This window comes from Harpia harpyja, chromosome 18 (assembly GCF_026419915.1).
Source record: "Harpia harpyja isolate bHarHar1 chromosome 18, bHarHar1 primary haplotype, whole genome shotgun sequence".
NCBI lineage: Eukaryota > Metazoa > Chordata > Aves > Accipitriformes > Accipitridae > Harpia > Harpia harpyja.
The window spans coordinates 25,035,899-25,061,231 of record NC_068957.1 but is presented as its reverse complement, the minus strand read 5'-3'; the positions used below and the strand labels follow the sequence as shown (position 1 = coordinate 25,061,231).

The 25,333-nt window shown below is 51.1% G+C and overlaps 1 protein-coding gene across 3 annotated transcripts in view; it reads left to right on the top strand.

Annotated features, from left to right (window-relative positions):
- The first annotated feature begins 349 nt into the window (after nt 1-349).
- EDA (ectodysplasin A) overlaps nt 350-25,333 on the top strand; it is an 83,552-nt gene continuing 58,568 nt past the window's right edge. Inside the window, exon 1 of one of the 3 annotated variants that reach the window (XM_052813662.1) lies at nt 350-752. In XM_052813662.1, the coding sequence (XP_052669622.1) occupies nt 465-752 (288 nt within the window). In that variant the 5' untranslated portion in view covers nt 350-464. The remainder of the gene's footprint in view (nt 753-25,333) is intronic. The other 2 variants (XM_052813661.1, XM_052813660.1) reach the window with 2 other exon arrangements.

Below are 25,333 nucleotides of genomic sequence, written 5' to 3'. Positions count from 1 at the left end.
CGCGTGTGTGTGTGCGCGCGTGTGTCCCGTCCCATCCCCTCTGTGAGCTCCCAGCACCCGCAACGCCTTGTGCCCAAAAAACCGCATCATCCCCCGCCAGCGGCCACAAAATAAAGGCTGCCGGGAGGAGCGGCGGCGGCCGTGACATCTTTCTACCGACGTCCGTCCATCCATCCATGCCTCCATCCATCCATCCATGCCTCCATCCCTCCATCCCTCCATCCCTCCATCCCTCCGCCCCGCCCCGCTCCCTCCCGCCGGCCGCGCACCGGAGCGGGGCGGGGCGTGGCTCCGGCGGCCTCTTGGCCCCGCCCTCCCTCCCGGCCCCGCCCCGCTCGGAGCCCCGCCCCCCTGGCGGGGCGCTGGGGCGGCCCCGGCCGCGCAGCCCCGCGGCGGCACGGCGCGCCCCGGCCGAGCATGGAGCAGTAGCGGCTCGGCGCCTCGCCGCTCCGTTACCGCCGGCCATGGGGACGGAGCGCAGGGGGGAGGCGGCGGCCGAGCCCCGCGGCGGCTGCGCCTGCGGCGGCGGCGGCGGCAGCTGGCGGCTTTTCCTCGGTTTCTTCGCGCTGTCGCTGGCGCTGCACGTCCTGACGCTGGGCTGTTACCTGGAGCTGCGCTCCGAGCTCCGCCGGGACCGCGGCCCGCAGCCCGCCGCTCCTCCGCGGCGGGACGGAACGGCGGCAGCACCGCCGGGTTCCCCGGCCGCCGGCCGGCCGCAGAGACCCGCCGAGGGAGCGGAGAGGCGCCAGCAGGTGGGTGCCGGGCCGGGGGGGTGGGGGTGGTGGTGAGGGGGGGGGACACCGCACTTGGCAAAAGGGTGGGAGGGGTGGAAAAAGCCCCAAAGCGGCGCTGGCGGGAGTTAAATTTGGGGAGAACTTGGTTTGCTTTGCCTTGGCTGGAAAGCGTGAAGGGGCAGCCGGTGCTCCGGGGGTCTCCGAGGGGCTGCCGAGGGCCGGCCGCGCTCCACCTGCTGCTGCCCGCCGCTGTCCTATCGCTCCGTCGTGACAGCCCCGCCGTGTCGGCTCCGCTCCCGACAGCCCGGCCTTTGCCGGGGGGAAGAGCGCGGTGTTTGTGCCCGGGACAGCCCCGGGCGCTCCGCAGCCATCGGCGGAGGTCTCCTCCTCCTCCTCCTCCTCCTCCTCCTCCTCTTCCTCCCCGGGCGGGCGACCCTGCGGCTGGAGAGCTCTGCACAGCTCAGCTTTAAATCCGCTCCTCCGGCCCACCGCCTTTTACGGTGCAAATCCTGTTCCCTGCGCACCACTGCTCCCCTCCTGGGGTGGTTTTGATTATTTGATTTTTTTTCTTTTAATTTTTTTTTTTTTACCACCCCCCCCCCCCGCCCTTGCCCCGCAACCAAGATGCATCAGCCTTTTTTAGGGGGATGTGTCCCGTCCCCCCCCCCCCCGTCCCTTGCCCCCCGAACTGTGCAGGACAGGTTGGCTTCTGCCTCCAATTTTCCTCGCTGGCATACAGAGCCCCTGGGAGCGGTGGTGCCCGGGGGGGCTCGCCTGTCCCGAGAGCCTCTGGGAGAGCAAGAGCGGAGCTGGGGCCTCCGCTCGCAAACTTAGCTCATTTTTTCCAGGCACGAAACCTCGCTGCAAGCAGGATAAGCTGGAGGAAGGAGTTTCCTCCCCTTTGAGCCTCGCGAGCGGATGGCCCGCTCCCCAAAGGTGCTGGGTGGCTTTGCTGGGGGGGGATCCCGGGGGTCAGGGGGGGAGTGGGACCCAAAGCCCTGCCTCAGCACCCCGGCAGTCCTTGCCTTGCTGGTTATCAATGCATGGCGGGGAGAAGGAGGGGGGGGCAGGACAAAAATAGCTTTGATAAAGCTGCGAGTTTGGAAACTCTTCCTCCTACTTGGCAGCGGGCAGCCGTTCCGCTGCGCCGGCCTCGGCTGCTCCCGGGAAAGCCGGGCTCGCGCCTTCCAGTGGGTATTTGGATTCTGCAGCTTCCCATAATAAAATCTAAGTAAGTGTTGAACCGGAGAGAACCCGCACTATCTGGTCATTGCTTCCCCCCCCCGCCTTCAGTCCTTAAGCGGCGTCAGCATAAAGTGAGTCGGAGCAGCTTGATGTCGTGTTGGAATTCTTAGGTTGTCTTGTAATAGCATGCGGCTGAAGTTCCTTTCGTGTTATCGTGCTGGATCTGTTTAGTCTTTAGAGCTCTTCTTTCCAGCGAATGTATAATGAAATACCAGGATAAATAGTTGAGGCATTCATAAATTACAGCGTTAGATAATTTGTCTCTGGATGTGTACAAAGATCCAAGCGTCGCTCGCTACAGCTGACATACTCCAGATAAGGTAATGCTAATTATTTATTTCTTTATTTTACATCTGGCCTGTCAGGCATAAGATGAAAAATTCTTTTGGACATATTGAAGCAGTTGGTTGTGAGAGAAAGTTTCCTTGTAGTAAGGGCACGCGAAACGCTGAGCTTAATGGGCAGCGTACAGCTTGCAGCCTAACTGCTGGCACCGAAAATGCTCTGTTTGGAAACTGGTGCTGTGACAACGTGTAATTAATGTTATTTGTAGTAGTGCTGCTCTCCTGTTTCTCACTGACTTTTCTGCCTTACCGCTCGCTTGAGTCTGTGTGCAGCTAAAAACAACCACCTTCTGTGTCTTAGGATGCTGTGAATGTATCCCTTCTGCGATTAAAACAAGGAAATGAGGTATTTGCAAACAGCCTTATTTAAGAAGTTACTGTCAACAGCGTGAAAAGCTTTGGGGTATGTATGGGGTTCCCAGCTGCTTTCCAGCCGGTAGCAGCCAAGCTGCGCTGCTGCTGAATCCAAAGTGGGGTCCCATGCACGTGTGTCGGGAGGCAGATGCTTACATAAATTAAGCAGAAATTACTAAACAATTATTTCAAGAGATCCGATCAACGACATCTCTCTCCCAGGGACCGGTCAGGGTCAGGGTGCGTTGGAGGGATCCAGTGTCCCGATAAAGGCAGTGCTGTGAGCCCTCAAACGGTCCTTTTGCTGTGTTTAGCTATGCGAAGTATTTTCAGTAAAGAGGCCGAGTAATGACTGCATGCATTGCGATTGTACAAGCTGATTTTAAAAAACAAAAATATTCCTCTCCCTGACCTCCCCCCCCCCTGCTTCCTGACCTGAGGTGGGAGGGAGAGGAGCGGGGGGAAGGACGGGGAGCGATGGTCAGCACCGAGATTTTGGCAGAAATCTCGCCTGGCCATGTGCCAGAAATGACCTCATGACAGGAGTGAGATTTGGCAGCTCGATAACGCCCCGCTTCCCTATCTTACAGGGCAGTCAAATATGTAACTCATTTAAGATACAAGGGCAATTTTTCATGGCAGAGGTTGAGGCATTGTAGTTCACATCTTTGTCCCAGAAGCTGCGGGGTGTTGCATCACCAGTTTGGCTTCAAGATGAGAAGTTTGTTAGTGCCGCTTTAATTCATCGACTCTTCGATTGCTGTCCCTCTGAGATGCGATAGCAGATTTGGGGATCGGTGGTACATTCAGCCTTGACTGATGTTATAAAATCTAAATAATCCCTTCAGACGGACACGCTGTGGAACACAAAAGTGATTCTGTCGGCGCGTTCGTTAGCGTTCGGCAGGCGCTTCGCTAATGGCTCCGCTCGCGGAGGAGGGGCAGCAGGGTACTACGTACTGCTCATTAAAATACTTTATGCCTAAACTAGATCGTGTTTTGTTGTCAAAAAAATCATCCCTGTAATAGTTGAGCCTCGCGGAGCATCATTTATGTGCTGCTTCTCCGAGCAAGTCCGTGTCGTGCCACGTTTCTGCAAAAACTTGTTTTTCGCAAACGCCAGGCGAAGCGCGTGCCCTTGTGAGTGTCCCGAGACGGGCTTAAAAGTTGCCAAAGTCTGCCTCTTGGAATAAGATCAAATACCCATCAGATCCGACAGATCAAACTCCTTGTGGAGGCCGGGGAGGGCTGTCTGCTTGTCGTGGCCGGGGGCGGCTGCCGAGTCATCCGAAAAAATGTGCTGAGCAGGAATTGGGTTACCAGCGTTTACCTTCACCAGCACCGATGGAGTCCGTTCCCAGGTCTCCACCGCTCGCCTTTCTAATGAGGGACGTACCCGCTTTCGAGAAGCACTTACATCAGCATTCTTGACAATAGCATTGCTTTCCTGCCAGTATTTTTAATTCCACCAAAGCAACAGGTATAAACCCCCTAATTGTTTGTTTCCTTGGTTTTCTTCCCTCTCCCACCTGTATCCCTCCATCTCCTGAAGTAGCAGCCTGGGTCCTCCTGTTCCAGCAGTTGTTAGGCAGTACACGGCCCCGTTAATTTATATCTGCCTTCTAAAAGCCTGCTTGCTCACTTGATAAGGAAGTTACAGGAATAAAGCTTTAGAGGCGAAGTAGTGTTCTGCTTGTAGTCGTGGATAAAGAAATATAGTGAGGGTGAGGGTGTGCAACTTAGTCTATGCATGCTGCTTTTTTTTTTTTAATATTTAGTAAAAATGAATAACTGGCTTTACTTGAGGGGGAGGTAGGAAAAGATTTAGGGAGTAATATATAGGTTTTTCTCTGTTTCTGGTCAGGATGCTGTGGCAGAGTAATTCTTGGTGAATTATTTGGGCGGTTTCACCTGGAGAAGGGCTGGGGCATGTTGGCCTCTAACCGGCTGTGGGAAAGGGCCGTTGGTTGTAGAGGACAGACGGACATCGCATTGTCTTTCACCCTCAGTCTGTTGTTCACCCTCTGCCACCCAAGGGTTGTAATGGAAAGTAGGGAATTGTGGCGAAGTAGTTGCTGCTGTCTGTTCTCAGAATAATTGTACGGTAGCTTCTCAAACTAATGTTGTCAGTCCAGTCTAAGTAGCTCTATACTGAAATGGAGTTTTGAAGGTTGGTCAGAACACCTTGGCAAGGCTTACGTAGTGTAAAAGCAGAAGGGTGTTAGCGCTCAGCCATGAGGGCACCTTGGTGTCTTTTGCCTCACTAATGTGAAATTGCAATTATTTTGCCCTCTCTTCTCAATGCCAGCTCCAGAATAAAAGGCAGCATTCAGGAGCAATTTGCACAACATGCTCTCAATGGGTCTAAAAGGCATTAAAGCTGCTCCAGAGACTTCTCCCTCCCCGAGCATACCTCGAGCTCATCCATGCACGTTCGTTCCCGCATCCCGAGCCGGGAGGCTGCACCGGCGCGTGATGGATCGGGGTCGAGCTGAAACCCGACAGCACGCCGAAAGCTTTGAGCAGAGGGTCGTGTTGGAAACGCTTCTCCTGCGGGGCACTAACCTTGAAAGACCTGTTCAGGGCTCCTGCTTTGGGGTTTCGTGACTTCTGATCCCGGCTTAGTGGAAACCCCGGGTCTCTGCAGGCAGGGGGAAGATGGTGTTTAGGGATGCGCTTCATGGTGGGTTTTCCCTCGAATTAGACTTGGCGGTCTTGGTTGTAGCTGGAGGAAGCTCTTACAGGGCAATAAAGGGAGACCGCAGCGCGCTATCTGGCTCAAAACTCGTCGGGGCTCTGGTAACCTTCATTCACGTTTGAACGTTGCCCGTCCCTCGACAGAGGATAACATTCCTGAGGCTGCGTGAGGTTTGGGGTCTGTGCCGGGAAGAGGGGGCTGCAGCGGGGTTGCCTGATATCAAATAGAAAACATATTTCTGCTACTATGCCTATGAATATTCTGTGCAAAATCTGGCATGAGTATATCAACTCCTCCTTCGAAAAAGAAAATGGTACAGAATGGCAGTGGCTGCTGGGGACGCTGCATTAATTGGAAAATTTGCAGTACAGCATGAGCTTCACCCCGAGTCTTTGAGGTGCATCCCGGCGTGTGCCGTAGGTTTAACTCCCGGCGTGCGGAGGAACCGTCTCCTTCGGCTGCGTGGGGACTGCCCGGCTGGTGTGCTGCCGGGCTCCCGCTGCCGTGGGCACCTTCCTACCCGCAAACTTGGGGATTTATGGTGCCGCATGGGTGCGTTTCGTTCTGCCTCCTGACATCGAGCAGGCGAGACGGACGCTGTGTCGTAGGCGGTGGGATGTCACCGCTCGCAAGCTGTTTGGCTGCGAGGGCTGGAGCTTAGGAATTCCACTTTGGAAAGGGGGGAAACAGTCAGCGAGAAAATAAATAGCTGTGGATCTGGGGTCCCTGAGCGCAGGTCAGCTGTGGGTGCATCTCACCGGGGACACCCTCAAAGTGCTGGGGATGCTGGCGAGAATAGTGAGGAGGTGTTAAAAAAAAAAAAAAAAAAGAAAAAAAGAAAAATCTCCCGTCTAGGAGAGAAGAAGCAGTAGGAAAATATGAAATATATTTTGCAACTGCTGTCTCAAAGCTTGTGTCAACATCAGGCGGATTATCTACCCCGGGGAGAGTGCAGGCAGCCTCGCTCTGTGGCCAGTGGGGGACAAGTATGAAGTTAATTCAGCGACGCACAGGAAGGAGGACAGGCTTCAGCTCACGGAGGAATGCGGGGATGCCGATATCTTGTTGGAAACAGAAAAACACAGGAATAACGCATCCCGACGGGGTCGGCCCCGGCATCCTGCCCGCGCCAAGAGGAGCGGATGCCGAGGGCAGGGCGCAGCGGTCGGCGCGCACCAAGCGTGCGCTGTAGAAATAACGGAGCGAGCGACCAAGCGTGCGGCCGAAGCGAGCAGCCGTCGCTTTAGCCGCTGTCCCGAGGAGGCTGGCCGGTGGGACGGCGTGCGCACGGAGCGCGGTGCTTCCTTCCTCTGCGGGCTCTTGCGAGCTCTGCCCCGTCTTCCCCTTCCGGAGCTGAGCTTGCTGGTGTATTTTCTTTATTTTTATTTTCTGCTCGTTCCGTTAAGGGTAAATAGTGCAACTTCGTGCAAGGACTAGCAGTTTTTATCAGCGTTTATTGAATTCCTTGATGGAGAACATTGTTGTTGCCAAAGTAAGTGTTTGACTGACACGTGACCAAAGTTGCAGGGTTTTTCCACAATTTTTAGATGAGTTAACTGGCAAACACTCAAACCTGTGTTTTTAAGAACGCTCAGTGGCATTCCAAAGTTATCTTTCACTTAACCTCAGAGTACGTAGTGCTTTATATCAAACCGATATTATTCTAACCTTTTAACATTATTTTTCTTACCACATAATACTATAAATCTTCTCTGCTCTTCCATACACATGTAGTATCTTGTAATGCTAATTAAACTGCACATTATCCTAATTTTGCTCTCATACTAATCCAATATATTTTTCTTGACTGGAAGCCAAACCCTGAGAGCTTCGGAGCATGCGAAGCTCCCATTCCAGTCTTATTATATGTTAATGACTTTATATTTTAATATCTTTCAACACTTTAAGAGGATGTTATTTTTAGAGGTGTCTGGCTGCGAAAGGTAACCCGTGTGTGAGAGGCTGAGGGTTTTTTGTGAATGTGAAGCACTAAGTAAGCTCTGTGCAGTGAGTAAGTGGTAAGCGTGTCTCTGAAGATGTGTAATCTGTCAGAATTCATTGTGCACAAGTACAAAATTACAGTGAGATTTGGATGCAATTTTAAAATAGTTAACTGTCTTTATAGGAGAGGAAAATAAAACCCTTGCCTAGACTTTTACATGTTGCAGTTGTAAGTGCTCTCTTGTTAAACTCTTGGGGAAACACACTGTTTTTGTATGCTAATGGTGCTGATGCCAGTTGGGCCTGAATGCTACTATAACAGAAATAATTACTCGCAGATGGGTGGATATTAAAATGAGCTCTTTCCATAAGCCCAAATAAAATTCTGTTGTAAGTGCAAAGTACTAAATATGCAAGATTGTATTGATGAAATGCCAGTGCTATAATGTATTCCAAATGGCAAGTGCCAGCATCCTCCTGCTGAAGCTGCACCTCGGCTGCAGCTTGTCGTTCTCCAGTCTATCTGCACTTCCTCAGAAATGGCTCTCGCAGCAGGAGAAACAGAACAGCAACTTGAAATGATATGTAAATCTGCAAGCGATTTAGCTCTGCGCGCTGTGCCTCCTGTCTGCGCATGGAAAGGAGGAATACCGTGCAAAGCTGAACCCCTGCCTCCAGCGCTTTCTTCTTGGTCACATTCGTGCAGGAGGCCTAAAGAGAAGTGGGGGATGCTGGCGGCGGGCATCGCGGTGTGTGGCTTTGCAGCGGCGGGCATTGCACGGCATGTTGGGTTGCAGGGCTTTGCAGTGGTGAGTGTTAAGCAGCGTTGCAGGGCATGGCATGGCGTTGCAACAGCTGGCGTTGCATGGCATGGCATGGCTTTGCAACAGCCGGCATTGCATGGCATGGCATGGCTTTGCAACAACCGGCGTTGCATGGCATGGCATGGCTTTGCAACAGCCGGCATTGCATGGCATGGCATGGCTTTGCAACAGCCGGCATTGCATGGCATGGCATGGCTTTGCAACAGCCGGCGTTGCGTGGCGTGGCATGGCATGGCTTTGCAACAGCCGGCGTTGCGTGGCGTGGCATTGCATGGCTTTGCAACAGCCGGCGTTGCGTGGCGTGGCATTGCATGGCTTTGCAACAGCCGGCGTTGCGTGGCGTGGCATTGCATGGCTTTGCAACAGCCGGCGTTGCGTGGCGTGGCATTGCATGGCTTTGCAACAGCCGGCGTTGCGTGGCGTGGCATTGCATGGCTTTGCAACAGCCGGCGTTGCGTGGCGTGGCATTGCATGGCTTTGCAACAGCCGGCGTTGCGTGGCGTGGCATTGCATGGCTTTGCAACAGCCGGCGTTGCGTGGCGTGGCATTGCATGGCTTTGCAACAGCCGGCGTTGCGTGGCATGGTGGCGTGTCGCTTGGCTTTGCAGCGGTGAGCGTTAATCAGCGTGGGGTTGCACGGCTTTGCAGCAGCGGGTGCTGCGTGGCACGGTGTGGCTTTGCAGCGGCACGGCGCTGCGTGGCAAGGTGCTGTGTTGCATGGGGTCGCGGTCGCTGCGTGTTGTTGAATTGGCGTGGCTTTGCAGCAGGACTTTGATGCGGTGGCTGGGAGGAGGAGAGGCCTGGGGAAGGCTCGCCCCCCCCTGCCCCTCCTGGCAGAGCTGCCTGTAGTTCGATGGGCTAAATTTGGGGGAGCACAGAGCTGCCAGCCAGCCACAGAAACGATGGCAAACGTGGCTTTGCAAGAGGAGGCCCTCCTTGTCTCTGCTGTTTTTACCTCCTTTGCAAGAGGCCCGGTGTCCCAGGAGCAGCCCCTTGGTGACAAAGCAGGGTAAATACCCGATCCCCTGGGGCAATGGGCTGGCTGCCTTTAATCCCTCTTTGCAATTCATTTTACCTCTGTGTTTTAAATCCCTCTTGAGGCACATAACAAGGTGGAAGGGGGAAGACAGTGAGAAAGTTTCTTAAGCCAGCGCTTGCAGCAAAATCCACCTCGGAGCGTGTAACAGCTCTGTAATTGTAAATTATATAGGGGTGGAAGAGTTGGGGAGCTGCTCTGTCGGGGTCGTGGGGCCAAGGCTGAGCCACGTCCCTGGTGCTCTGGGACTGATGCTCCTGGCCCTGCTCCGGGATGTCCTGTGGCTCTTCTGGTCGCCCCACGATAGTTAAGCTGGGTGCTGCCGCTCCCGCACGCTGCTCCCTCGGATAAACCTCCTCAACCTTCTTAATCGGCTGCTCCGTTGTCCTGTCCCTTCTCCGTTTTCCGTTTCTTATCTTAAGGAGAGCATCTCCTCCATCCTTCGCTCCCTGGCAGCCCCTTGCTGGAGGTGGCCAGTGCTCCCTTAGCCAGGGACGCTCTGCCATCAGTGCTGCCCCAGGAGTGAGACTTGCATGTCTCGAAGGAATGCTATCCCTCGGCTTTTGGTTTTTCAGTTGTTCTATTCCACGTTCTCCATCGCCCTTACGGTCAGCGTTTCTCTCTAGGTCTGCACGTGTGGGTTTTTTTTCTGTGTGAAAAAAACCCGACCAACACTAAGCGCTTGCAACAGGAGAAAAGATGAGACCAATGCTCCTGATGGTAGGTCCCGTGCTGGAGCAAGAAAATGGGTGTTTAGGCTATGTTGACTGCAGATGCTCATCTGGTCCTGCTCCCTCTGGGGGCAGCCCTGGTGAGGAAGGGGCTGCTTAGGGAAGAGAAAATAATGTCATGCATCCAGATACACAGCAAACCCCTCATTTGCTTTAGTGGCGAGAAGACATAAATGCAGTGTACCTTGTCCAGCAGGGGAAAAAAAAAAAAAAAAAATCTTTGGCTTCTTCCTTTCATTTTCTCATCCGTGAAGCGGCAGCGGCTTTTCCCGGGTTTCCCAGGGAAGCGTGGGGCTGTGGGCACTGCGTGGGGCAGGCACTAATGGCCTGAACAGACTTCACGCGATCCTTCCAGTCTTCTCCGCCTGCTGGGCTCAGTGAAATAAATCCAGGAAATAACTTTGGAGCAATGATTTCCTTCGACCTTGCAAATAAGTTGCTGAGCTACTGCTAACCTTAACCAGCACTTTTTAAAAATTATCCCCTGGGATAGGAAAATAGGATAAATCATTTAAAGCTGGTAGCTGGAATGGTTGCTGACCTGCTGTGACACTGAGAGGACTAAACAGTTCAGACTGAGAAATGAGAGTTTTATTTTTCTTTTTTACTGCAGTTGTGGGGTGCTGCCATTCCGCCTGTCGGTGCATTTCACCTGGATTCTCATCAGGTGATGAGAAACCTGGGGCTGCAGGAGTTAGGAGGGGTGGCGTTTCTGCCTGGAAAGCTTTAATTCTCATGCTCTCCCATAAAACATACCCTATGGCAGAAAAATCAGATCAAAATAGGAATTGCTGGACGTGCAGCTGATGAGGTGTATCTAGAGAGCAGGATGAAAACGTGTAAAGAAAATAGTTGGTTTTTAACTGCAGCTGTTACTATCTTTTTAGTGATAATGAACTAAATTAGTACGTTGGCTGCCTTTGAGCTATGGATAGGCTTGTTGGTGCTTGCTGGGTTTGTGGTGTTAACTCTTGCTGGGAAGCTGGGTGATCCTGGGCGGGGGGAGGCCCTGCTCACCCGCTCCCACCGGGACCTGCCTTACCTCTGTGCCGTTGGAGTAAATTGTGGGAGATTTTCTCTTTTGAAGATCGAAAGGAGACTTTTTTTTTTGGGGGGGGGGGGGGGGCTAAAGCTTAAAGATGGTAATTGTCATTTTTAAAGGATTATTGTATCTTCTTTTTAGCAACACCTTTTTTGCTGGCTTGGGGTTTTCTTCTATTTCCTCTGTTGTTGAAGGGAGTTGTTTTGACTCAGAATATGGCTTGTGCACAGATTCCTGGACTGCGCAGAACTTGGTATTATCCGACATAATGAGCTTACCTGGAAAGTGCAGCTGTTTTACTGGTGATGCTGTGCTTTAATTCCAGCTCCTCAGGCAGCACAGCAGGATTGTTGTGCTGCTGGTCCTCTTCGGTGGCTGCTGACCCATCTGCATCCCTTCCCAAAGCCCCTTTTGTTTTGCAGGTCCTGGAACTTAATTTTGAAAGCCCAAATGTACGAGTAAACTGCACGTGAAAGGTTTGAGCTCAGATCTAGGGATCAGTTACTTTTGCAGCATCGCTGCAGTTTTCCGGCCTCTGGTGGTAGAACAGGTAAATGGGGGGAAAAAGGGGTTTTCCATGCCAAGGCTCACATGCCAGAGCTTCCAGGGCACTTCAGCAGGAAAATGTTTCTGATGTGGCAGTGATGGGCTTTAAGGTGCAGGGTCCTGCTGCGCCAAAACGGGCTGGATGTGCAAAATCACCCCAGTGACGTTAAATCCTGCTCCTACGATAACTGCTAGGAAAAAATTGAGACACTTCAAACTTTTTTAAAGCGAGGGGCCGGTGTCCTCCTGGGGCATTCCTGGGCAGGGGCTGTGGGTGAGCCATCTGCTTGAGGAGAACATCCCGGAGGCTCGCTGTCCTGGGGCTCGCTGCTGAGCAGCCCTTAGCCCAGGCTTTCCCAGTGGTTAGAAGCAGGTTCGGAGACTTAAATTAACTCTATGTGAGAGCTCTTGGCTGCTTAGTCCCCAGCACCGTGTAGCCAGAAGCTGCGTATCTGCTGGTTGCTGCTTTAGGGTTTTTTTTGGTTTTTCTTTTTTGAAGGAGAAGTAAAACCCAGTCGGCTTGCTGCATGAGACCGAGTAACCCCAAATCACTTTGTTCTGGTGCTGCTTCTGTTGGTGTTGCAGTATTCTTCTGGGGAAAACTTGTATCGCCTGAGCACTGTCCTAGGATCGCTTGGGGTTTTGGAAGGTTTGGTGTGGTTTTTTTCTTTTGTTTTTATCTTCTTTACTGTCAGTGTGGGAAATCCCAGGAATGCTGCTAACAAACAAGGTATTCAGGTAGCAAAGCTCATGGGAGGATGTTGAAAGAAAACACACGCAAACCTCTTTCCTTCTGCGTGCTTCCCTTCTGGGCTATATACATTTTCACGAGTGAGTTTTCTCTCGTTTTTCTTAAGCAAAAGATTCAGTAAGCCACAGCTGGACTTTGCAGCAGGTCTTTGCTTTTGCTGATGCAGTGATAGGATTCGAGCTCATTCTTCAGTAGCAGCGATGCTGAGGCCTTGCTCAAAGTCGAAGGGAATGTGTGCAGGAAAAGTCCTTTGACTAAAGCCTTTAGCTGAGCCTGTGGAGGCTCGGCATTAATCTTGCTCAGCTGCACTTGGCCTCCGTGTCTGGCGAGACAGATGGATGAGAAACGCCAAACCTTTTGCTCGTAGGGTGGATTTTCCTTAGGAGATGTTGAGAGCCTCCGTGCTCAGTACTTGTACGGACGCTGGCGTTTTTAATCCCTGGAGACCTCGGAGCTCCGTCCCGCGCATCGCCCGTGCGTGCCGGTGCGGTGCACGGGGGCTGTTTCTCGTTTCGGTCTCGACGCCGGCAGCAGGCGATGGGCGAGAGCCTCGTACCACCGTACCGTGCCGTGCCGTTCGGTGCCGGGAGCCGGACTGGTCTCCGCGGCTGCACCCTGCTACCTTGGCATCATCCCTGGCTGCAAAAGTCACGTAGCGGGGAGCAGCAGCCGGTGCACGGCTCCGAAGAGGAAAGCAGCACGCCCCTAATAAAAGCGGGATCTGACTTCAAACAAATGTGTACGGCACAGTTGTTGTTAGCACTCTTATGTGCGGCTGCAAGGCTTGGACAATTTATAGGCGCTGCATCGAGCGCCTTAGTCGGTTCCATATGTGCCGTCTTCGTGCGCTGGCTGGTATGAAATGGTAGGATGAGCTCTCGGAAGTTGAGGTCTTCAAGTGTTAAATACAAAGCGCTGCTCCTGCAGGCTCAGCTCTGCCGATCCAGGCGTCTGGCGCACATTTCTAACAACAGGCTGGATTTGCCAAAGAAAATTACGCTGGATACAGCAAAATAGCTGTCAACTCTTTCCTCCCTAGTCTGCCAGTCTGCTTTTCTCTTGCTTTTCAGAATAACCGGGCTGTCTGGAAGCGATAGGGAAGTTAGGGTGTCTCGGTGCCTAGTGATGCTTCCCCTTGCCCAGCAAAGCCCCGTCCCCTTCCCTCCGTCCTCGCAGCCCCCCCAAGCCAGCAGCCCCCCAGCAGCACCCCACACGAGGGCCGCTGGGTCCCTCTGCAAACCCATTGCGGGGGCGAGGGCTGAGGGTCACGTCAGGCTGAGAATAACTTGAGTTCTTCTCCTCTGGTAGCCAAATAGGGGAGGAAAGTATTCAAGGCGGGGGAGATTTTGGCTGAAATATTAACTAGCTCGTTTGCATTTAATGAAGACTTTTGGGCTTCCGAACCCAGTTGCGTGCGGGTGGCTGCAGTTGGGCTCAGAAGAAAACCTCCACAGAACCCCGGGCTGGTGTCCCCCCACCTCGTGGACCATGAGCTTCTCTGCTGTTGGTTCCTCCTGGCTCAAAACCATCTCTTCTTCCCACATCCGAAGATGCTGGAAAACCAATTTTTAAATTATAATTCTGATAATGATAGTCGATGGGGTCAGTTGGGGCAGTTAAACTTTTGGTCAGGTCCCAGTGAAGGTCCTGTGTGGCTTCAAGCTACTTGTCTGGATCAGGTACTCAAGCAGTTAAATATTCCTGCTGCTGGTGTACAAAAGCAATGCCAGGTATCTTCCCGGGGATCCAAGTTTGCTATCTGAAATCTGGCAAATAGCAAAAATTTTTATGTCGTGAACAGAAATCACACCCCAAGGCTATGGCTGACAGGGAAGGTCTCACTGACATATTTACCTAGCTATTTTGTTATCATTAAGTACGCTTTCTGAGAAAGACCAAACCTTGAGAACAATAGCAACAAAAAAACACTGTAGGTTTTGTGAGCAGATGCAGCTTCAAGATAACAAATGATTTTTGCTCTTTGACTACTTGGCATCTAGTGGTTAATTAGTGAGGCCAAGTATAGTTAGATGGTTCATAAAACAAAGTTTTAGAGGCACTGGAATTGAAAGGTTTTGCATTGTGCTTTCTAACTTCAGTCCGTGAGGCTGTTAGAGGCAGGCAATGCAGCAGTTTAGAAACAACTAAAAGTAAACATTTGTTTTGGACAGTACAAGACTGAGTTTGGAAAGGGTGGGAGGGTGGAGGGGAACAGCTTGTGCAGCCCGTCCTGCGGGGATGTGTGCTGAGGGTGCTATAGAAATGGCACCCGAAAAGCCGGCTTTCCACCAGCCCCGCCTGGGCTTCGGCTTTGCCTTGGGCTGGGACTGGAATCGGTCTTAAATGTTGCTGGGAGGAGGTGGGCTGCCGTGCCCCGCGTTCGTCTGCCGCCCCGTCTGTCCTGGTCCTTTCGCTTGTTTGGAGAATGAAGCAAAACTGCGTTTGTAAGAAATAGGGGCAATCTGCCGTGAAAAATCAATAATAATAGTTCAGGTTATAAAGCGGTGACTTTAGTTCTGATCCAGCTGGTCCCCTTTCTTTCAGTTTTAATTTGCACGATACAGAAAGGCCCTGACATTGAAGTTGGTCCAAACGATGTCTAGGATGCTCTGTTAACGTTGGCATGTATAATACCGAGTAATAAAACATTGTCTGTAAGCTTGGACTTAGAGGGTTATTGTACAAAGAAGGGCATAAGAAACACGACACTCAAATTGTGATTCCTGGCAGAAATGCTTTGCAATGGGGAAATTTCAGTTTAGTTAGGGTTGCTTACATGCCTTTCTTCTAGCTGAAGGGCAAATGACACTGTTAGCATTAAATGTTAGTAAATGACATCTTAGCATGAAATATGCCTTACGTCTCCAAAACTGAGTTGGAGTTATTGCTGTTCCAGAAATTCTTCCCTGGTCTTTATTTTGGGTCTTGCCCCAAAATGGACCCAAATTAAATGTTCATGCTAGTAAAGAGCTTGGTAGTGAAGGAAAAACACAGATTAATTGTGCTTTGGGGAAAGGTCTGACAAAGAGCAAGCGAATACATGGGGTGAGCTGGACAGCCCCGTGGTTCATTTCGTCGGTTCGCCTGTGGGCTCTCGTGTCGGTACGTGTCAGGCTGATGGGTGCCTGCAATGTAATAACAGTAACAAAACCCAGGGCAATTTCGTGGGGTTTTTTTTCTGGCGTTTAGTTTTTTTAAGGCCAGTACTCTGGGTTTGAATATCTTGGACTTTTGTGGGGAAATTTTGTGGTGGTTACCAGCGGTTTAGAGATTGAAGAGATTGTCCGTGTTGTAAGCGATGCCCTGTTGGTCCTGCGTCCCAGGCAGCTGCTGTTGCGGTGGCTCTTAGGTTGGTTGATATAGCTGGGCTTGGTGTGCTAATGGCTTTCACACCTTAAGACAAGTGATTTAGGAAGAGCTCATGTAGGAAGCTGTAGCGATGTAGGTTGACTGAAAGCTGGTGAAGATGTGTTTGAAGGTGTTTGACAGCTTGAGTTGCAGGAAGGACGAAGTGTCTTGCGTAGTGCTCAACTTTAGCTTTAGGTACAATGAATTGTGCTGCTCGTTTGAGATATAATGAATCAGTGGTTGGTTTGGGCTCTTCGTCTACAAAAGTTTTTTTCCAACACGATCTGCCAGGGTTGTTGTCTACAGGGAAGAGAGAAGTGTCAACCTGTTTCAGAAGTGCCAATTGCTACATCTGCAGAAGATCGGCAGAGTTGGGCTTTGTTGGTAAGGAGGCTTCAGTGACACGTTGGACATCACCGCATCTTCCAGCATCTTGTTGAAGAAAGTCAAGCAGCGATGGATTGAGTATTGGGTGGGAATGATGGCGGCGTTGCAGGTTGGGTCATCAGCTCCGTGTCCAAGGCTGGAGAGAGGTCCAGCAGTGTCATCGGGGGCGGGGGGTTCACACTCCGTGGATTAGGAGCCCCTAATTCTGAGGGGGGCTGCAGTAGCTTGTGCTGAGCCTTGATGCAAACTATGGTTTTGAGACCCCTAAGCTGGTGGCTCTTATCCCTTTGAGTGAACCTCTGAGCAAAACAAACACTTAAAAGAGGAAAGGAAGACAAGTTGGCTTCTTGAGGACATTGCCCGCTTTTTCAAGCCTTGCCTACTTTTGTGGGGACGTTTCTCTTTTTATCACCAATATGGTGTTACCTGCTGCTCTTCTGGCCAGCCTGGATCTGTTTTGCAGCAAGAAACTAGTATTTCAAAAGTTTTCGAACTTTGGCACACTTCAAAACTATTTTTGTTCAGTTGGAGGCAGCCGAGCATGTAATCCGGCGGGGTGGATGGTTTTTCCAGGCAGCTCTATACATTTTCAGTTGATTATATCAGTGAAGTATGTTGACAGCTCTGTGTACCATTCGGCGTTCAGGGCTCGTGTCTGGACTGCGCGGGCTGTGTCACGCTGTTGATTCCCTACACAAAATAGCTTTCAGGCCTGTAAAGCTGTCACTCAATTGGTAATGGCTACGCCGAGCGGTGGCTGGGGAGAAACGTCTCCTGCTTTAATTGTTGGATAAAAGCAAGTGAGTGCATGTGCAAATTGTATGTCTGTGGCAGAATTTCCCTTTTGCTATTCTTCTCCTGTTGCCTGTGTTCTCCGAGACCCCGATGAAATATAGTAAGTTGGTATTTACCACAGTCAGCTTTTGGTTCACCCTCAGGCTACATCCACCCCCTGAAAAATCAGACTTTTTCTGTTAGTGCAGCAGGGCTTTGTAGAAATTTTTCCTTTTTTTGGCAGAAAATCCAAACCAGTTTTGCTCTGGACCAAAGGACCTGTACCTGAGATGAGGTGCAGCCTCAGGCGATGCCATGCTGGGTCCGACCATGTCCCAGTGCCACCGAAGGAGAGCAGGCAGCCGAGGTTTGCAGGACCTTCACTTTAGCTTTTGGAGCACTTGTCTGTAAATAGCTGCAAGGGGAATGAAACTTTTTGTTTGCATATTTATTTAGGGGGAGGTTGTGTCATGGGTCTTTGAGGAGCACAGAGGCAAGCCTTGGTTCGATCTCACGCCTCTCAAGTATTACTTTGATAATAGCAAGCCTCAGATAGTCTTAAAAAATTGCTTTAGGTTAAAATCGGATTAAGTTTTAAATTTTCATGCTACCCAGTTGGAAACATGTCACTATGTATGTTTTCCACTTTGAAGATCCCTTTGGTGAAAAAAAATATTTTGCTTTTTCCTAGTCTGATGCTAAGAATGAAGAAGATTATTCTCAGGTTTCTGCTATCATTGCACAATGCCAACATTTTCAGATTGAAAGGACTCAGGTTATTTCTTACAAGAACCTAGTTTTCTTTTTTTCCCCCATGATATCTCCATAACGTAACTGTTTGCACATAAATTAAGCAGAATTCTTTGGCCGACTGTTGTGCACACCTGTGCACTCACATGTTCTGCCAATAAATCGCTGCAGTTAAAGTTTGCTTCTAAAATATTTGCTGACGAATGATTTTGGAAATCTAAAAATTATTCTTCTAAGACTTGGACTTCTTGTATGGTCATTTGTGAATTAAGGCTACACGAAAATAGGTTACTGTTTACGTAAATGAACTGTTATTAAAAGTAGCCCGTTGGGTCTTTTGGAGCAGCAGCCGAGTCCCGTTTCTTCAATTCAAGGGTAAATTTCGCAGTGCCCTGGTGTCCTCGGCACCCTGCCTCCCTTCTGCTTCTGCCAGGGTGGACTCCCTCCTTCTGGAGCTTCAGCCATCAGGAGGGACTCTTCGTTCCTTGACGGTGGGTTAAAACCACCCTGATGTTGGTGAGCACCTTCTCCTGAAGACTCCCCCAAAGACACTTCCCACCAGTGCCGCCGGTAAGGCATCGTGCCGCTTCTGACCCCGGGCCAGGGCAGTGGGGGCTCGGTACGGGTTTCGTCCCGGGTGCTTGGTACGTTTTCAGGTGACCTGTTCCCCTATAGCATGGCCAGTGCAGGAGAAGACCTGCTAGCAGGTCTTCTCTCAGCCAGTCGTTGCTGGCATCATTACTTTCTCAAGGACCCACCAGCAGACCTGCAGGCAAGGTGTTAACCAACAGGCGTGGAGGGAAAAATATAATAAGGCAAGTGGGGAGAACCTCAACCAAGTTTGGAGTGCTCAGTGAAGAAGCTTGGGGTGATGTGCTGGAGGTGTGGGGCTGGTGTGATGGAGCTGGGACCGGCGAGTCTGGGGAGAGCTGCGAAGAGAATTGGCCAGTTATGAAATAATTTGGCTTTTGGTAAACGTGCTTCTTTCCATTCACAGCTAGGATGTCTCTTGGATGTCGAAGAATGAGTGCTTCTATCGCTTTCTAATTTTGTGCCATCTTTTGTTACTTTGTGCATTCGTGTAACCCAAATGGGTGAGTTTTTCCTGTAATTATTTGAGGGTCTTGACTGTAGTGATACCTGATAGCAAAGAATTCCCTAGATTCCACTTTTAAAATAAATAAAATCCCAAGATAATTAATCTCATGGTTAATGACTATCAGGATGGGCTTTTGGTGAAAGGCTGAGTGCATTGGATTTTCCTGTCATTCCCTGCTTTTATTTCAAGCTATTTCAGAACTGGCGATTGTCTGGGCTGGCCATAGAGGTTTGAGAACGCTAATTATCGTCCTAGTTACGAGGAGTTACCGTAAGGGTGATTTCTGGCTGGTAAGGTGACCGAACATCTGCTGTTCTTAATATTAACCCATAAAGTTCCTTGGTGAGCTGGGTATGCAAGAAAGCTGCTTGTCATTATGTTAATGAAATATCGCAGCACCAAGCTTTTCTTTCAAGTCTCAGGGTCACAGCCCTGCACCTTGGAATAAAAAGGGGGGTGGGGGGGTGTTTATGGCTCCGTATCCATCACCTCCAGACCGAGAGGTCTCCGTTGTCTGACCTGCGCTGGTGTGATAAAGCGATGAAAAATGCCAGGCTCGAGGTACTCTGATGAATATGTATAGGATTATTTAGTTTTGTTTTTTTTTTAATTTAAGCTCTCTATTTGTAATCGATGGCTAAGGTTAGCCGAGGTAACGGGAGGAAGATGCTGAGGATAATGCAGCGAGCCCCTGTGTGCTGCAGAGGTAGGATTTACAGTAGGAGAATGCCCTCCGAAGAGCGTGTGTTTGTGCCCACAGCCATTAAGCTTAATAATCTTGCTGTCTGTATCAACTTACAAATGAAAGCTTGCAGTAATTTGGAGCAGCATTTGAATTGTGAGTGGTAGTGATGATGCTGAGCTTGTCTTTTAATGCTGAGTTTAGAGTCTTTGAGGTTTGGATTAAAAAAAACTTCAATGAAACCACAAAAAAGACATTGGAAGCATAACTGAACAGGTGGAACAAATTTGTTAAATCTGTTATTGGGAAAACAGCAACTTGCTTTTAAGAAATAAATCAATCTGCAGCTCAGTGTTTCATAATGAGGAGTGGGATAGGAAAATCTAAAAATATCTACAAATGAGAGCTAATGCTCTGAAGGAACAGATCCAAACTAGAATATAATATTGCCCATTGTGGTGACAATAAGTATTTTAAAGTTCACTGAGATCCTTGCTGTGATGCAGATGGGACTTTAAGAGCCAGCATATTTCACTTGGCTGAGTCCAGTTTTTATTTGCATAATAACTTATTATATGTATTGCCAGTAGCTCGCAGAGCCCCTGGTCAGGATTGGGAAACCACGATGAGTTCATACTCCTCTGCCTGGTGAGACAATATATTCGGCGAAGAACTGGGAGGCAGGCATCTCTAGCAACTAATGCAAGTGATTATGTGCTTGAAATGGCAGGAAAAAACACAGCTTTTAACCCCTGCTTTGGGATGGGGCTGACCTTTGCGTAGCTCGGCTCTTCTCACCAAGTGCCGTTTCAAGGGTCCTTGTCCTTTGGCCGTGGCCCCAGCCCGTAGCATGAGCTCTAGCAGCTTATTTTAATAAAGTAAAGGAGTTTATCCAGGTGGAAAATGTGTCCGTCAGCACCTGGGTCGTCAGGAGAACGGGTATCACCGCTGTGGTCTGCCTTCTGCTCCTTTTCTTAATTTCCCCTTTGCTGTTTGGGCAGCAGAGCCAACCCTGCTTCCATTTTTCTTGGAAAGCTATTCCATAGCCTCATCCCTCTCAACCCTAGGGTCTTCCTAGCGTTATTCCAGAGTTTTCCTTGCTCGGCTGAGCCCAAGAGCTCGGTCACACCCGGCTAGGCAAGTCTTGGGCATCGCCATCGGCTTTCGTGATCCGTCGTATCTTTCTGCGCTCTTTGATATCTGCCGAGGGCTCTGCGCAGGGGGGTTTCTCGCGAGCGCCGTTTCGGAGTAGCTGCTCCGAAATAACTGAATCCACATGGACAGCTGTTGCTCAGAGGGGAGTAGGTAAGTGCATCCATAAAGCTTCGGTTTTCTGCCGGAGAGAGCGCAGCGCGGCCGGTGCAGCTGGTGCACGGCCATCGCCCTTCGGCGGAGCCCTGCGCGCTGGGGAGCTTGTCTTACGGCACTTAAAATGAGGGGGGGGGGGGGAACCCAAAACCTTCTCCAACTTCCAGATTCTGGTTGGTGGGGAGAATCGGGGAGTTTTGGGGTTGTAAACGAGCCGGGCCATTTCGCACAGCCGGGTATCGCCACGCGCTGGGGCAGCGACGATTGCTCAGGGATGGAGACCCTCGCACGTGCCGCGAGCTGACTTGGGGATACGGCAGCATCCCGGCTTTCGCAGCGTGGCTTCTCGGTTTGGGGGTCGGAGAAGGTTTAGCTGAAACTAATTTTGGTGCAACAGGGGCAGGCGACAGTGGAGCGTCTGGGTGGCAAATGCCACTGTTGTCTTCTGCAGCAGGTGGAGATGCCCGCGGGGTGTTGGAGCACGGGGCCGTCGCTGCCTGCACGCTTGGTGTGCTCCACGTTAAGTGTTTGGCCGGGTGTGCTGGTCCGGGCTGCCCGGAGAGGTGGTCGATGCCCCATCCCTGGAAATATTCAAGGTCAGGCTGGACGGGGCTCTGAGCAACCTGATCGATGAGAAGACATCCCTGCTGATTGCAGGGGGGGTGGACTAGGTGACCTTTAAAGGTCCCTTCCAACCCAAACCATTCCGCGATGCTACAAAACCGGCCAGGGCCACCATTTTGCTTTGCAAGAGGTGCTGAGGGCCGTCGCCGAGCCCGGGAGCGCAGGGGATGCTTTTGCACGGCTGGGATTCCCTAAGCGTATTGCAACACGGCTTTCTGCCCCAAACCTCAACCTCATCGCGAGCTTAAAGGACTCTTTTTCTCAACTAGCCGGGCTTTGGAAAGCCAGCTCGTAACCGTCATCAACCTGATCATTAATGCGCTGGGCTCTGGAAGGATCCGTGGTTTTTGGAAACTCCGCCTGTTGCTTTAATGAAGAGTGGGGCTCTGCTTTCGGGGCTCGTGTGGCAATTGTGCTGACTCCTCCTTATGCTGCTGGAAGCCCTGCTCGCCTTCTGTTTCCGTGGTTTGCGAGCGCTTTTATGTGATGCTCGGGCCATGAGAGAGCATCTCCGCTCCAGCCATGAGGAGCCGCACAATGGTGATGGGCTGCGCCCGGCCGCCCGGGGCAGGGGCTGGGGGGGGGGACACACACGGGGGGGACCCGCTGGCCGGGAGCCGCCGCCGGTAGCGGCCGAGAGGCAGGGAGCTGGCACCCGTGGGTGCTGGTGGAGGTGCGGAGGCTTTGGGGAGGTACCGGGGAGTCTCTCCGGCCACGCCGTCAGCAATTTTTCGAGGCCGAGGGGTTCATGGAGGCTTTGTGTTCCCGCTTTGAAGCTCGGGTCTGAAAGTGTTGTAATGAGATTTTATTATGTATTCTGGCAAGGTCTTGTTATTTTGTGTGTGGATTTATTGTATAATGAATTGAGTGATTTTGAAATGTTTTGTGCAACGGTTTTTTGGAAAGGACATTGTATTTTGTTTATGGGATGTGTGAGTTTTTATGAAACTTTATTTAGCTTTTAGCAAGAATAATCTTTATTCAACAAATAGTGCAAATAAATCTTTAATTGAACAAATATGTGCCAACTTTCAAACACAGTAACAAACAATGACATGAAACAAGGAAACTTTGGAACAATATACAACTTTAAACATAGTATTCAAAAAAAAAAAACCAAAACCAACCCAAAAAACCCTAACAAAGCAGAATTTGGGCCGTATAGCAGGGCAGCAGCGAAGTGCACGTATATGTGGGACCTGCCAAGCTGGAGGGAGCGGAGGAGGGAGGTTGGTGCCCGTCGGTTTTCCGGGGGTACCCGGTGGGTCGGGGGGTGGCGGGTACCCCCCCCCCCCCCAAACTGGGGTTCGGAGGGAGCTGCCACTGCCAGCTCGCGCCGGGCTGCCAGACGTGACTGGGCTGCGTGAGCGCTCGTAGCTGTGGGGCGATGTGGAAACATGGTCTCCAGCAAAGCCGGCTGTCTCCGCAGCCGCTCCAGGAAACGTTTCATATATGTCCCTGTCCTTTCTCAGCCGCCTTCCCGGGGCGGCCAATGCTCCCCCCCCCCCCCCCCCCCACCACCTCCCTTCGCGGGGGCATCTCCGAGGAGGGGTGGCAGGGTGCACCGCGGGGTCGAGGGCTGCCTCGGCAAGGCTTCGCATCTTCCAGCCCGGCGTTATTTTTGGGCTCTTTGCAGGCAGCCGAGCGCCTTCGGTCTCTGTGCGTTGCTGCGTCTCACGTTGACGAGTCGTGCAGTCGCTGCAAGCTTGTGCAGGGCATTGCTCGACCTGGGAGATGATGTTAGCGTCCCCTTGCTCCTCTCTATTTCATCTTTTGATGCCCGTGCTGCCACCGAAGTTCATCTTTCCCTCTTATCTGAGCTTGCTGCCGGGAAGGGACGATGCAGCAGCGTGGGGAGGGAAGGCAGGCAGGCACGTTCCCATGCCCAGGCTTGGCTGCTGCAGCCTGGGTTGGAAATGGAGCTTTCCAGCCCCATCGCCACTCGGGCTGCGTCACGAGAGGCAGCGAGAGCCCTTCCCGGGACGCCCGGTGCAGTTGCTGAGATAGTTGTATTGTGGGTGATGATAAAACGGTGCGGGTCGTGTACGTGTTTGTCTTTCCCGTAACTGTGCGCTGTGCTTTGGTGGCAGCGGTCCTCGCCTCTGCCTGTCGCGATGTGTCCCTGCTGCTGAGATCTCCGTCCCTTGTCCGCGAAACTACCACGACCCGAGTTTTGGTGCCCTTGGCTGCTTCGTAAGTAAAAAAGACACCTAGACGTTGAAACGCAGGCAGCGGGCGGGATGCCGCCATCAGGATCCCATTTCTGCCCCAGGTGGTGGCGGGACCATCCCGGTCCTCGGGGCAGGTTTCCGAAAGCTCTGCTCCTTTTGGCGTCTTGCTGAGCTCTGCAGCTGCAGACCCGTCGCCTGCAAAACCCAGGGCTGCTCCGGCCCTGCTTCAGCCTGCCGCCGCGGGCAGCGATGGTTGGGGAAGGGGGTGCAGCCCCCTCGTGCCTTTCTGGACGCCGGGGTGCCGAAGACCGAGCCGGGATGGCACGGCGGTGCTGCCGGACCGGGGCTTGCACGGCAGCTGCGTGAAAGTTTGCACCAACTCGGCTGGAAATTACTGTAAAACTCTCACATCCACCGTGAAAGGGCTTTAAATGAGTGTAGGAAGCCAAAGGGAAGTAGTTTGTGATGCCTAGAAATAGGCAGGCTCATAGTATTTTGTGTGCAGTTTTCTAGAGCTTTATTAAGCCACATCCTCCAGCTTTGCTGAATTTTACTGCTCTGTGAAATCTCCTTTTACTTGTTTAAATATCTTTATCAGGAGTAAATATTTGCAAATGATTCTGGATTTGCCAGAGTTTTGCATCAACTCTGTAGAAAGAGATTACAGTATTAAATTTCTCATCTGTAAAACATACACTAGTTTCAAAAAAAACCCAAACCCCTTCTTTTGCAACCTGCTAAGTGACTTTTATTCCTCTTTTTACCTTCAGGGCTGTCTCAGCATTTGTTTCACTTCACTTTTTTGAATGTTAGCCTTTAGGGAAGAAGGGCAGAATCACCTTGCTGCTTATATTAATCTGATTCTGCTGGATTTCTTTCCTCGTTCCAACACCTTAGCTGGGTGATGCTTTTCTTTTTACAGGCCAATAATTATCCTAGAGTATGGAAGGAGTTTATTAGTGAAGATGCTCATATCCCTATATGGCTGCTGCTTTCCCTGGGGTTTGTCAGATTCCTACATTGAAGGCAAAATAACTCAGCTCTTTATGGCAGGAGGAGACCAAACTCTGCTTTTAAGTGGCTTCCCTACACTTTCTAACCTCAGAAATATCAGGAATATGAAGCCTGATATTGCGTATTTCTGTGGGCAGTCTGGTGTAGTGAATCCTTTGTTATGGGGAGGAGCATTTTCAGCCCTTCATTGGCCTTTTCAGCCCCTAGAAATTTTAACAAAAGAGCTTTTCTTCTAATAGTGAGCAATGGAATTGGGTGTTAATGAAAACAAATTAATTCTGAATGGAAAATTCCTTCTTGTCTGTGTTGTGCCATTCTCTTTTTATAGCATAAACCTACCAGATCTCTCTCGAGCTGCCCATACTTTTCCAGGAAGAATAAATGAGGCTTATGTTTCCAGAACTGGGAGCTAGAGGCATCTCGCCTCCCCACACACCCTTGGGTTGAACCAGCCTGACCTTCTTCAGACCTTTTGTATGGCCCCAAAAGGGCATGACGCTTTTCTGTACACCTTGCTTTTAAATATTGCTTTTTCTTTGGTTTTGGCCTCGTTTTCTTTTTCTCCCCAAGTCTCAGCTCCTCCTTCTTTCTTGCAGGTTGTGATTATTTTATATACCTAGAGAATCCGGTCAAGGCTCTTCGATTTTAGCTACAAATACAGGCTTTGCTTTCCGTTTTGAGTCTTATTTTGGATGTGGGTGGACTTCACCCTTGCAAGAGCTCTGCAGAGCAGGATGGTTGGGCTGGGGACGGTTTCACCCCGGTTCATAAATGGAAGATATCGGTGCGGAGGAGCCTCGTTGCCCAAAGGTTGCACCGGAGGCTCGTAGCTGAGCCAATGTTTTTCAAACCAGATCTCCCGAAACACAGCCCGGCGTGCTGAGAAACCGTGCCACCACCTCCAGCCAGACCTGTGCAACTTCCCTAAAG